General features: G+C 44.0%; 1 protein-coding gene across 5 annotated transcripts in view; it reads left to right on the forward strand.

Moving 5' to 3' along the window:
- The window catches only part of PIGN (phosphatidylinositol glycan anchor biosynthesis class N), a 160175-nt gene that overhangs the window by 20373 nt on the left and 125429 nt on the right, over positions 1–14373 (forward strand). For all 5 annotated transcript variants that reach the window (XM_075921393.2, XM_075921390.2, XM_075921392.2 and 2 more), the window contains exons 3-5: positions 1689–1810; positions 4511–4609; positions 12731–12837. In XM_075921393.2, coding sequence (XP_075777508.2) covers positions 1689–1810; positions 4511–4609; positions 12731–12837 — 328 coding nt within the window. The remainder of the gene's footprint in view (positions 1–1688; positions 1811–4510; positions 4610–12730; positions 12838–14373) is intronic.

A 14373-nucleotide genomic window follows, 5' to 3' on the forward strand; every position in this document is an offset into this window, starting at 1 on the left:
GCTGAGTGGCTCCACCAGACCCTGCGCTGCTCGCGGAACAGCAGGCCCAGGCCAGGGACTCTAGCTCCAGCGGCACATGGGGAATAGCCTGCAAAACACCGTCCACTGCCTAGGCCTGGAGCCCCCATCAGTCTGTAGCCGAACGGAGCAGAGTACCTCCGTGTGCCCAACTGCTCCGCTCCTTCCCTGCAGGTGACTCCAGGTCGCCATGGGCATGGGGACCGTGCAAGTGCTGCTGCTCCTGGGACTGCTCCACTGGGGACCTGGTGCAAATGATTGGGCGGGGGAGGTGCACAAATTTTTGCTTGTGTCCCTGGGCACATAACACCCTTGCTACACAACTGATCTGTGGGAAGGGGAGGGCCCTGGGCTAAAGCAGTGAGACTGGGGGTGTCTGGCTCTGGGGGAGAGGTGCGTGGCTCTTTGCACTACTATCCACAGCTATTTTGGCTCTTAGTGTCTAACTGGTTGGCCACCCCTAGTCTAGAACTTACCCTTTTCTCAAAATCTTTGCTGAGAAATCATTGCACACCTTGAAGGACTTGGGGCTGCCTTGCAATACTTTGGGATAGCTATGCCTGTAATTAAACAAAGATATAGTAGAACCCAGAGGGCTCAGATATTCTAGTCTATCCAGTTTTCTGATTTCCAGAAACGTACTGAGCTGCCTAAAAAGAAGAAAATAAGGTTTCAATGAGAGACTACCCACTACATACTCATTGACATCTGTCAGGGATGATCTAGATGGTGCTTGGTCCTGCCCTATGGGCAGGTGACTGGACTTGATGACCTTCTAGACTTCAAGGTCAGAAGAGACCATTATGATCATCTAGTCTGACCCCCTGCACAATGCAGGCCACAGAATCTCACCCACCCACTCAAGGTCCCTTCCAGTTTTAGTATTCTAGGATTGATTATTAAAGTCAAGTATCTGGAACAACCCTAATTATTGGTTCTTCAGCTACCTGCCTTCTTCCGTTAGGACTTTTCTCCCACTTTCAATCTTCATAGGAGAAGATTACAGCTGACGAATGGGTGATAGACAGTGTTCCCTCTAAACTGTGTGTCAGGTGATTAATTAGCCCCATCCAGTCAGAAGCTCAGGGCTCCATGCAAGGAGCTGACTGACTGGACAAAGGGGATTAATCACCTGTGAAGCTGGTGGTAGAGGTTATAAAATTGGTTTGTTCCATTTTACCTTCCATCTCTGTCCCTCTTCAGTACTGCCTCAGTTCTGAAATAGTGCCTTTTTTCTGGCCTGAATCACAAGAAATTTGCATAATTGCCTATATTTTATTTGAGGAAGAAAAAAAATCTAACTGGAAATATACAGGTCAAACTAAGGAGGGAAAAAAGCAAAATCTAGAAGAATGAATATCCTTTTCTAGAAAAAATTAATAACCTCTACTTTAAAAAAAAGTAGAAATAAAATAACATATCAACTAGAAATGTATGATAACACTAGTTAACCTCCTATGTTCACAACAGTGGCTGACTATGATAGTAATTATACCTGGCGGGTGTTAGTTATCTTCTGGTAGATACTTTCTAGCTTAACAGTTACAGTTCAAGACTAAATCTTGAGAGTTGTAATTTAGTATCTAGCCATCAGTTTTTCAACAGACTACTCTTCACATGCATGTACACACTCAGTCTTGTGAAGTAATTACTTTGTATTTTCTTTTCAGGAGTATCATAGAATACAAAGGCAGCTGGGGAATCTCTCATACACGCGTTCCAACAGAATCTAGACCAGGACATGTGGCACTTATAGCTGGATTTTATGAAGATGTCAGTGCAGTTGCTAAAGGTACACAAGTGTGAGGTCCCAACATCATTGTCTAAATAAGATATTTTGGTGGCATAGTAAGGTTCAAAATGGGTTAGTGAATGTGTACGTAATAGACTGAAAACATGAATTCATTTTTGGAGAATTCGCCACTATTAAATACTTATGGAAATAGGACTGGTATATTTTTATTCCTGTTTTAGCATTAATTATTGTACTAGATAGCACTTTAAATTATTAAAATTTAAAATATAATGGCAGAAGTGATATGTGATCAGCTTGTAACTAAGATTTTAAATTTGATTTGACTTTTCCAATGTGAGATGAAAGCATATATCATTCATGAGACCATGGCTTTTTGGAATGCTAATTGAGCTCCTCAGTTGTGGATAACAGAGGATTCATCATTGATGGGCTATGCACAATTTGTCTGTGTTATTAATTCAAATCTGACTCAAATTGGCAATGATTAACTTTTTTACCACATGTTGTCTCTGTAATAATAACCTGTGTGCAGACAACAAATGTACTAATCTGTATGCAGGCTTCCTCTTAGCACAGGTGGATCCAATTCCTGAAATGTCAGCATTACTGTGGACTGCATTTGGAGGAGTTGGTGAAAAAACCTATTCGATCTGAAACTGTGTGTCCAGCAGCTGTTGCAACAGCAGTTGCACATTCCAGCAGCGGCTGCAAATGCAGGATTGGCAGTGATGCCACTGACTGTGTCTCTTTATAATCTTGTTGCCTGTCTCTGAGGAAGCAGGCAGCAAGTCTAGAAGGAGCCACTTTTGGGGGAATAGAATCAGTGGTGATGTGCCTCACAGGGCAACATTTATTCACTAGAAATCTGGAGATTGGGGTCAGAGAAACATAGAATATGAGAGGCCATTGGACTGGATGGCAAACCTAGTATGACTGGTCTTTTAAAAATGATTATTATTCACTTATTTGTGTGAACCTATACCTAAGTAAAATTAGTTGTTGATCTTAGTCCTATTCCTAGTTAATGGGTGTCTTTATTTATATCAGGTCAAACGTGGATGCAGTCTCTGCAGCGAGGCCAAGAATTGAATGGTCATAGTGAATAAACTAGTCTATCCAGTGCAGGGTTGAGGTACATTGGCAGGATAGCATGGGTTAAGCATGAAATGCCTCCGACTGCTTTACATGTACTGAGAGCTAAATTAGACTTCAGTCTTCAAGGCTGTCATTCTAGCTCTTTTAACAAGAGATGTGGCTTGTTTTTTATTTTTATAAAGTTAAAAAAAAAAAAAAGAGCTGAGGGTGTGAGCAGGGGAAACCCCAATTTTATCTCCATCAATCTGGGGAGACATCATATATCAAAAAGACACTGAACAAAAAAACAATATTTAGTTTCCATTGTCAGAGTGGGACAAACTATTTGATTCCTTAATTTTTCCTAGTGCCACTTAGGTTGTGCCACAGACATTTACAGAAGCTAGAAAGAAATAAGACCACTATATTAATTCTTGAGTGGCAGCGTTTTCTCAGTTCTGTTCAAAACAGAGTCTAGTAACATATCTCCTTTGGACTGATGTGGGCCTTATTCTCAAAGTATGTATAGCAGAGCTTCTATTTTGTACTTCTATAGTTATGTAGATGGACCAGTACACAGCTGTGCAAATCAACCTCATTCATAAAACTAAAAAACAGCTAGATCATGTGTTATTTCTTTATTAAAATATGTTAATTTAACTAATATCTGGCATCCAGCCAGTCTGAGTGCTCTGACAATTTTAAAAATTAATCTACAATCATTAACTCGTATTACAAATAGATTGCTTATTCCATTAAAGATGAATGAAATTTCACACACCTTCTTAGTGCTCTAAAAAGAGGTTAACCCTCCCTCCCCCAACCCTTTCTCCCTCAGTACCCCTTCTCTTAAAATGTCTGGATGACAAATGAACCCTACAGCATGAATGGAAAACTCAGATAGTCACGTTATTCTCGAGTCCTATAGATAATATTTGAGCTCTAAACTTAGTACTACACATGAAGACCAAACTATCAATCACTTATAATTTAATACAGGTATTAGCCTGGAGGCTACTCTTCTGTGAGTACTAGTAAAGTTGCAACACTTTTGAACTATGTATGCACAAAATAAAGCCTTGAAATCATCTCAACTTTGGGGGGCGGGGGGAAGTAATTTTGTTTGTTAGCCTTGCTTAATGGAATAAAGGATGGACAGTTGTTGCTTAGACTTACTAAAGCCTTGGCAGAAACCAACTATGAAGGTCATCAGCCAAATTTTTTTCCTGAGTTATAAGCATAAGCAAATGGGATTAAAAGGAAGTAAAATTTAATTTTAGTTCTAGAATGTACAAGTATATATTTTTATTATAATATGTGTTCCCTACTTCGTAGTACTATTAATATTTAGATCAGGGTTGGGCAATAATTTTTAATGTGGGGTCTTAGAAGGAGTTTGTGTGAAGGAGGGAATTCACAGTGCACAAAATTTTTTCCTACCACCAGCGCAGAGAGGCAGATGGAGCAGCCAGCTGCTCTAAGCCCTGGGGCTGCTCGCTGCCTGTGGGTCCAATGGGGTGGGTCTGTGGGCCAGACTGAAAGGCTTGGCAGGCTGGATCCAACCCCTGGCCCATATCTTGCCCACTTCTATTTTAGTCAATGGGCCATATCTGGCTTTCTGTTATAGCTGGACAATCCCATTAACATTGTTTGTTTTGACAGGATGGAAAGAAAATCCAGTAGAATTTGATTCAGTTTTCAATGAAAGCAAATATACTTGGAGCTGGGGAAGTCCAGATATTTTACCTATGTTTGCTAAAGGTAAGCTTAAATTGTGTGCATCATATTAGCTGAGAAACTACAACATATCCACCGGTGTCACGTTTAAAAGATTTTTTTTTTTTAAAAGTAGATTAATGAGAGAGGTATTTTCAGGAGTTTCCAATAGTTAGCATTTCTGTAAACCTTTATGTTGTTATACATTACTTTTTATATGCAAATTATAAAACCAGAATCTTACAGAAATACTACATGTGGGAGTAGGATAAGTCCTGGTTTTTTTTCAATACCTAAACTAAAATCTCGAGCAATGCCTTATGGAAGTTGTAACTTTATTAATACAGTGAATGCTACACATCTTTTTTTAGCCTGATACCTGTTGTGGAGTGATTTGGGAAAAAAATCCTCCTCACAAATAATACATTTAAAGCTTATTTTCCTTTGTAACTAATTTTTCACTACTATTTATGGTATATTTTGATGCTTTCCTAATTTTACCCACCTTGCAAGGCATTGGATATGCCTTGCAAAGAAAAGAGGCAGTCACCCTTCCTGTGCTGAATGAGTAGTAAGGCTGTTGTATTTGTGTGGGTCTTTTTTTTTTTTTAATTGCCCCAAAGAGGATGGGAGATTTCTTCCCTCCTATATCCATACCAGCTGACAAAGTGCTGGGCTTATCTGGGGAGTAGGCTGCACCATCCAAATCAATATCTTCCTGGTAGTATGGCTTCACGCTTTCCCCAGTGTAGAGCTGTGCCCAAATAGTGCAATTTAGCTCCAAGCATAGGTTTTAGGTCCAGTTTGTGTGATAAATAAAATTGTATATACTATTCTGAAACATCTGTGTCGAGGGGTGCAACTCAGCAGTCAAAATCCCTCAGTTGGACTTCTGCAGTCAAAATCCCACACTTATCAGTGTCTGTACGGCCGAATGGCCGGCGTCTGAGTCCCAGAACCCCCTATGTGGGGTAAGTGTGGCTCAGCAGCCTAAGTCCCTATAGCGGCCCGCCTTCCCCCAATCGGGGTCACTGCTGTCCCAAGGCCCAGGCTTTGAAGTGCTCCCCTCTATTGGGGTAAATATGGCCCTGAGGCCTAATCCACAGGCTTCAGGAAACTTCCTCTGCCTAGGAGCACTGCAGAGGGAAGGGTAGGGGAAACCGGGCCCACCCATTCTACCAGGTTCCAGCCCAGGGCCCTATTGGCAGTGGGGCAGATAGGGTTTCCAGGTGTCCAGTTTTGAACCAGACAATCCAGTATTTGAGCTTTCTTTTCGGGAAACAAATTGAGAAAATATAAATGAGAAAATAGAAATGTCCAGTATTTTCTAAATAAGATGTAATGTCAAGTGTATATCTTTGTTGAAACCATCTGGCAACCCTATCTGGGGATCCCTCCACAATGTGCTGAGTGCTCAGGGTTGCAATTCCCCGTCCTGGGCTACTTCCTACAACCCTGCGCGTCTCCTCATTGCTGTACCTCCAGACTGTCTCCAGGGCCATGGTGGTTGCTGCTGGGGCTGTAGCGGCTGCTGCGTCAGGTTGTGCCTGCTCCTCCAGCTCTGGAACTCAACAGGTCCTTCCTCTTCAGCAGTCAGCCCTGAGTGAGGTGCCTCAGGGCCTTTTATACTCAAGCTCACCTTTTATACTCAAGCCTGCCCAGCAAGGCATGGGGGAGGGGTGCTTTCAGCCAGCTGGGCCCAGCCCACAGTCTGTTCTACAGTGCAGGGCCAAGGCGCCCCGTCAGTCTGTAACTTAAAAATTACTTTCAAATTTAACATAGGTATACTTTCATTAAGAAACTATGTTTAACAATCATTTTCCTCCTTTCAGTGGGTTAAGTGTGTGTGTGTGTGTGTGTGTGTGTGTGTGTGTGTGTGTGTATAAAAACATTTAAGAGGCTTGAGTCTGTCTGTCTGAGTCTGTTTGCTCAAGAACTCCTCCTAAACCAAATGAGGTAGGACCAACAAATTTGGTGTGAAACTTTCTCTTCTCTTAACTTAAAGCACAGTCAGGGTTTGGTTGTGCCAGGACAACCGGAAGCCCTAAGAAAGGGACTGTTTTCCATAACATGCAAAGGGAGGGGCCGCTGTAGGAAGGATGCAATATTGAGAATGGCCACTGGGGGGTAATGATCCTGCAGGCAAGAGCTATCCTGCAGAGTGGCCACTGGAGCAGCTGTAATATCAAGTGTGGCCAGCAGGGCAAGGAGTCCACCATCTTGCCTGTCACCAGACTGGATAAGTAGCCCCTTCCCCTTCCTGCCCTTTGGCTGCAGCACTGGAGGAGGAGAAGAAAAAAAGCTCTGGTAGCTGGGGGGAGGCCTAGGAGGAGAGGAAAAAGCCTCTGATGCCTGGGGGCCCTGCCCTGACTCCTGTATTTATCATACCACCAGCTTCCTGCCCTGAATGACTCCGGCAACGTCAGGTAAATCTGCTAGTATGTGATAAACTACAGTGCTACCTCCTCCTAGATAATTTTAGAATTGACAACATTGTTTTAAATCTGTCTTATGAATATAACTACTTTGCCTCAACCCTATTATTTTCAGTGATTTAGAAAGAATAGTTTGGTCCACTCCGCCTTTTGTTCACTTCTGTGTTAATCTGAAAAAAATAGTTCAGGCCCGTACGCAGGGGTGTGCAATGGGTGCGAACGCACCCTCCACCCATGGTCCTTCGTGGTCCACCATGGGGCCGATTCCAGCCGACCTAGGGAAGGTAGGGCAGCACGTTTCCCCAGTTTCCCTCTCCCAAGGTCCAGCTGTCCAGGGGAAAGCAGGGAGGTGCACTGCCCCGGCCTCTCTCCCCCTATACTGTGGCCAGATGGGGAAGGTTGGGGCTGATTTTCCCCTCTTCCTCATCCTGGATTGAGGCTGGGGTGCAGCTGGGCTGTGCGGTAGCAGCCATCAGTCCCTCCCACATCTTGCATCTCCTCTCTCTCCCCTCCCACCCCCCCAGAAATTCCTGCGTACGGGCCTGCAGTTTTAAAGTTATCTGCAAATCTTTTCTCGGTAATCTGTGCTTTCCCAGGACCTCTGCTTGAAACTTAACTTCTGAGCTTGGTGGGTGGGAAGAGAATGTGGCATCTAGCCCATTGGCAGATTGTTTGTTTACATTTTTGCAGAAGTGTGTTCTTGGATAAGGATTTGTGGAATTCAGTTTTAGTGTACTGTGCTATCTTTCACTGGCTTCGAGAAAGCAGGTAAATGGCTATTACCATATCACTTGAGAAGCTCACAGTACAGCCTCACGTTGAAGACATTCAGGAGCATACAGGCAGTCCCCGAGTTACGCAGATCCGACTTATGTCGGATCCGCAGTTACGAACGGGGTTTGCTCCCCGTCTCCCTGGTCTGCTGGTCAGCAGACCAGGGAGACGCAGAGCAAAGCCATGGAGGACCCGGGCAGCGGGACCGCAGTGTTTCTCGGTCCGCCGCCCGCGTCTCCCTGGTCTGCTGGGGGGGGGGGGGGGGCAGGAGGCGCAGCTAGTAACCCCCCCCCCCCCCAGCAGACCCGTCTTTTCTCCGGACGCCTGTGATAGAGCATCTGGGGCGCTGCTGGTTGGTCCCGCAGCGCCGCTCTGGGCACTACTGGACCAACCCGGCAGCACCCTAGCTGCTCTGCCCCAGGTGTCCTGATTCAGCCGCTGCTGGTCAGTTTCAGCAGTGGCTGAATCAGGACGCCTGGGGCAGAGCAGCTGGGGTGCTGCCGGGTTGGTCCAGTAGCACCCCAGCTGCTCTGCCCCAGGCGTCCCCAAGTCAGCCGCTGCTGAAACTGACCAGCACTGACTACAGGAAGCCTGAGGCAGAGTTGCTCTGCCCCGGGCTTCCTGGAATCAGCCGCTGATCAGTTTCAGCAGCAGCTGACTTGGGGACGCCTGGGGTTCTTAAGTTGAATCTCTATGTAAGTAGGAACTGGCGTCCAGATTCAGCCTGTTGAAACTGATCAGAGGCTGATTCCAGGAAGCCCGGGGCAGAGCAACTGTGCCTCAGGCTTCCTGTAGTCAGTGCTGGTCAGTTTCAGCAGCGGCTGAATCTGGATGCCAGTTCCGACTTACATACAGATTCAACTTAAGAACAAACCTACAGTCCTTATCTTGTACGTAACCCGGGGACTGCCTGTATACCACTGTGGGAAAGTGTAACAGGGCAGCTGCCCTGTACTGGCCCCTTAAGAGCCAAACCCCAGCCTGGAGCAGGCCCGGGGAGTTCAGCCCAGCTGGGCGGCATTGGCCAATTAAGGCCCAGCTGGGGGCTATAAAAGGGCAGGGCTGCTTCAGCCAAGGCAGTGTGAGCCTGGCTGCCGAGGGGGCAGGACGCTCTCTGGGGCTAGGGCAGGGCTAGAGAGGCAGACTGGGCCAGGACGCGTGGACAGCCAACCGGCCAGCCTGCTAGGCCTGCGGCAGGGCTGTGAGCCTGGCTGCCGAGGGAGCAGGACGCTCTCTGGAGCTAGGGCAGGGCTAGAGAGTTAGGCTGGGCCAGGGCGCTCGGACAGCCAACCGGCCAGCCTGCTAGGCCTGCTGGAGAGACACCAATCCCCCGGAAGGGGGGCTCAGAGCGAGTGACTTGGGCACTGCCGGAGGGCAGTGTGGCGAAGAGAGCAACGAGACTAGAAGATTCCAGAGGGGAAACGCCACGTGAGCGGAGGCCTGTGCGGGCGGAAAGGACTGATTCCGGGGACAGACGACGGACCCCCGCTACGGTGGTGAGTGACCCCCTCGCAGAAAGGGATTGGAGTCCATAGTTTCTTAGGAGGGGTATGTCTACACTACAGAATTTTGTCAGAAAAAGGGCTGTTTTTCCAACAAAGCCCAAGTTATGTCCACACTACAATCTCATACTTCCAAAAGTAAATCGAAAGAACAGAGAGGTTTTTCTGACATTGGTAATCTTCTTTCTATGAGGAAAAAGCCTTTTTTCCCAAAAGAGCTCTTTCGGAAAAAGGCGTGTGTGGACAGAGAAGAGGAAGTTCTTTCGAAAGAAGAGGAAAGAGGAAAAAGCACAGGTTCCCTGGTGGCCACACCATCCACAGTAATCACAGCTTAAATGTGAGGTAGCGTCCAATCAATGTGGACACTATCTTTTGAAAAAACAGATTGCTTTTTCGATGCGCTTTTGTGTGTGGATGCTCTCTTTTGGAAGAAGTTTGTTCGGAAGATCTTTTCGGAAAAAGGTTCTTCTGAAAGAAGCTTGCAGTCTAGACATAGCCGAGGAGTTAATTTGTTTTCTATTAATGTTGGTTTTATATGTTAATGGTATAAAATATCAAACTGTAGTCTCTTATACCACTTGATGACAGCCTCATAGCTAAGTAGTCAGAATATTCACCCAGAAAGCCTGCTGCCTACTAATCATCAATGAGTTAGATTATAGTTTCCATAATTGAATTATTTATCCTTTGCTTCCTTCAAACATTTGTGTGATCATCCATATTTCCATGTTAACTTCTACACAAGAGTTGTATATTCCAATCTATATTCCTAATGCCCTGCCCGAACTGGATCCAGATGGCCTTAAATGCAAGATAGCTTTCACACTGATTGGACACTATCTTTCGAAATAACTATTTCATTGCACTTTTTGTGTTTAGAGGCTCTGTTTCGAAATAAGCTTTTCCTGAAGATATCTTCCAGAAAAGGTTATTTTGAAAGAAGCTTGAAGTGTACACAAGAGATACAGATAGGCCAAATGTGGGGGCATCTTCAGCAAACACTGCTTTTCAGAAGCTCCAGGTTGCATCACTGATCTGAAATCCAGGAAAGCAAGCATCTCAAAGGAGCGTACTTACTATGTGTGTAACTGCTCTTTTATTCTCGAAGGGTCCTACTCTGTGCCACAGCAAATACAGCATGCTTGACATCCTGTTTTCACAGTATTTGATGCCTAATAAATCTGCTGTTATTGAATAGCAGAAGTAGATACATAGCTCTCACTGTAAAGACTGAAGTGCATGACCTCCTAAAACGCTGACTTTGTCCACCCCTTCTGCACTCTTTGAATATGAGTGACTCTGCTTCCCACCATGGGATTGCATCTGTTGGTGAGAAAACCAGTCAGGGAAATCTGATATGGGAGGAGCTGAAACCAAGCAATCCAGTTAGTGGATAGAGCGGCAATAGCACATGCTTGGAAGAAGTGTCCTAGCTTAACGTCCTGTTTTTCTCATCACTTCTAAATAAAGTGCTTTCCCCCAAATCCCTGCTACCTTCTCCACTCTATTTAGAAGGAAAAGGAGGCTTTTCCTTCCCTGTCTCTTCTGTCTTGAAAGATAGGTACTTTTTACATAATAGATATTTTTTAGAATTGTCCATGAAAGGTTACCCATTGTACTGTCTAGTGTATTTGTTTGTACATTAATAAAGATTCTTCACTCAAGTAGAAATTAGGGTGGGGAGCAGTAGGGGGGTACTTTTAATAAGTCCACACAATGCACCTACTTAATTTTTGTTTCCTGACACTTCTCAGGGACAGAAATTGTTTCAGATTGATCCCCAGTTTTTCCCACTTGCTGTATCCCATCATCAGAAGATGATAGAACAGTGCATTATCCCATAATATCAACAAGGCTGGTTCAATTCCATTGAAAGTAATAAACAGATTTGTAAAATGCCTTGTAGTGCTCTACTCGCTAATCTGACAGCAATTCATCTGACAGCAAATCTATATTATGTGTTTTGGATTTTTAAATAAAATCCATTGTAAAACAGGGAAGACACATGAAGGGGAATATAGCTTTCAGATTCCTGACCTAAAAATCCCTTTTTAATTATACTAAAGTTTGTGTAACACTTCAACGAGGCTTGAGCATAATCCAGCTAATGTTACCTATTGAACTTGGTATGTTAGCTCACCCACAAGCCTGGAAATTGCACGATATAATTGGAACCACCAACACATCTGTTGGATTCTATGTTGCTATGAACTGACAGAAGAATATTTCCCCATTGTGAGTTTATGCAGAAATAAAAGAAACAGCCTTAATTGTAGCCCAGTGACTTCAACAGCTCAGCCAGACTGCAGAATTTCTATAAGTTCCACCTGATTTCAGATCTCATTAGGACTTCAAAGATTCAGTACTTTGATGTGTTTTTTCTCTTTTCTCTATTTCATAAGATAGCATGATATAGTTGTTAACGTGTATGGAATGAGATTGTCTTGTCCAGCTACTATATTTTTCTACATCAATGAACACGGTGTTGTATGTCTGCATTTTTCTGAAAATTATGACTCCTACCTTTTTATGCATCGGACCTAATTTTTTAAAGGTATCAACTTTGAAGATGGTGCAGGTGTCAATCCATTCCGTTGTTATCCTTGCATAATACATTAGCGAGGTTGCCCTCTTGAGTGGATTGGGAGTAACTAATTTGCATAATTCCTCAAGCTTTCTTTGCCCATTGTTTTTTTTGTTTGTTTAAATTTGAGTGTTATAATGTCTTTTATTAAACCTTGATGATATGGCATTGTCTGACGTGGTTTCACATTAGGTTTATTATCTGAAAAATAGAAATCTTTGTTTTTTCAAAGCTAGAGGTAAAGATTTTTGATATTGTTTTTAATTCTCCTCCATCTTTGATCACCAATTCCTGACTGATGATCTGCACTTTGATCTCTTGACCAGCATGTTGCAACATCAGTAATAAAACAGCATTTTAATGGCTTTTGGGTATATCTTTTCTTAAACTTTTCTTAACTTCCGTTATTAATCCTTTGTCAGGATGATAGAAGCTGTACTGTAAAATAGGGATAATATGGATAAAAAGAGGCATAAGTGCATCTCTGACATTGATACTGTCAATATATTGACCCAATAAGAGTTACACAACTCAAGAAACAATAGAACATAAAATGAGGACAGATTTAAGATTATTCAAGAGGTATCTCTGCTTTCTAATCTTTTTTTTAATTTTCTGTGTATATACTTATTAGCAGGGCTCGACAAATAATGCAATCTACTCACTCATGGTGAGTAGATTGCAACCCAGAAGAGCTGGGTTCGGCCGATCTGTGCATGCGCAGAACGATCTGCTCATGCGCAGATCACCGAACAGCATGGCCGGCGTGCAGGACTTGCCGCGGTTCGGCGAGCCCTGCTTATTAATATTTATTAAGGAAAAATGTTCAATTTTCTTTCTCCTACCCAGTATTGCATCTGTATTTTTGCAGGTGCTAGTGGGGATCATGTTTATACATACTGTTACAAAGCAGAAAATGAAGATTTTGGAGCAGAAGATGCAACTAAACTAGACACTTGGGTTTTCGACCATGTTAAGGTGAATATTTATCTGTTTTATATCACTTATTCATTATTGACACAGATTGCAACAGGGCAATAGAAGAAAATACTTTCCTCTGGGTTTGTCATAAGTTCTTAGGTTTCATGTCTAACCTGGAATTTGGAGATAATTAATATGCAATACTGGTTCCTTGAACCAAATACTACTGCTTTATAATGGTTAGTAATAAAATACTTATTGTTTTGAACACCAAGAACAACGTTTTTAAATATTCTCCACTACCCTCTATCATACCAAAATTTGTTTGTTCTCCCAAAAAACAAAGTAAAATGTTTTATGCTTGCTGAATGAATCCTGAAATAAAGCATAATATTTAAAAGCAATCTGGAACCCATTGTGGAGAACTCATATCAAGTTTCTGAAAGATTTGTGTTTTGTATTTTATTGTAGGGTATCATATCTATACTAAAGCATTTTAGTGTGGGAGAGCCAGCAAATTCTAATTCTCTTATTAGTGCCCTCCCCCCAGCAGACCAGGGAGACGTGGAGCAAAGCCCAGGGCCTGTGGTAGAGCAGGTGGGGCGCTGCCGGTTGGTCCCGCAGCACCGCTCCTTGGCGCTACTGGACCAACCCGGCAGCACCCCAGCTGCTCTGCCCCAGGAGTCCTTGATTCAGCCGCTGCTGATCAGTTTCAGCAGCAGCTGAATCAGGACGCCTGGGGCAGAGCAGCTGGGGTGCTGCTGGGTTGGTCCAGTAGCGCCAAGGAGCAGCCGCGCTACTGGACCAACCCAGCAGCACCCGAGCTGCTCTGCCCCAGGCATCCCCAAGTCAGCCACTGCTGAAACTGACCAGCGGCTGACTACAGGAAGCCCGAGGCAGAGTTGCTCTGCCCCAGGCTTCCTGGAATCAGCTGCTGATCAGTTTCAGCAGCAGCTGACTTGGGGATGCCTGGGGTTCTTAAGTTGAATCTGTATGTAAGTGGGAACTGGTGTCCAGATTCAGCCGCTGTTGAAACTGAACAGTTTCAGCAGCGGCTGAATCTGGATGCCAGTTCCCACTTACATACAGATTCAACTTAGGGACTGTAGGTTTGTTCTTATCTTGTACGTAACCCGGGGACTGCCTGTATTTCGAATTCTCCAGTTATCATGACATCAAAGCAACATATAATTTAACAGGTGAGAAATTTAATTACCAAACATGTATTGAGCTGGTTTACTGCAGGTTTGAGGCCCAAGATAAAGTATGATTATACCCAAAGGGCATGTTATTCCAAAATAACACAGTGTGCGTCTACAGTACAAGCCTTTGTTTCAAAATAATGTCGAGCTGGAGAGCTTCTTACTCTGACTCATGGTAACCCTCATTTCACGAGGAGTAAGGGAAGCTGAAGGAAGAGTGCCCTTGCTGTGCAGACAGCGCCAGAAGCCGAAATAAGCTACACAATTGACGTAGCTGAAGTTGCGTAGCTTAATTCGACTTTAACCCTGCTGTGTAGACGTACCCAAAGTGTGGCTGAAGGGTTTGAATCATTGTGAGTTTCCATATTCTTTTGTATGTCTCTGGCTTTGA

This window comes from Pelodiscus sinensis, chromosome 2 (assembly GCF_052426305.1).
Source record: "Pelodiscus sinensis isolate ZL-2025 chromosome 2, ASM5242630v1, whole genome shotgun sequence".
Taxonomy (NCBI): Eukaryota; Metazoa; Chordata; order Testudines; family Trionychidae; genus Pelodiscus; species Pelodiscus sinensis.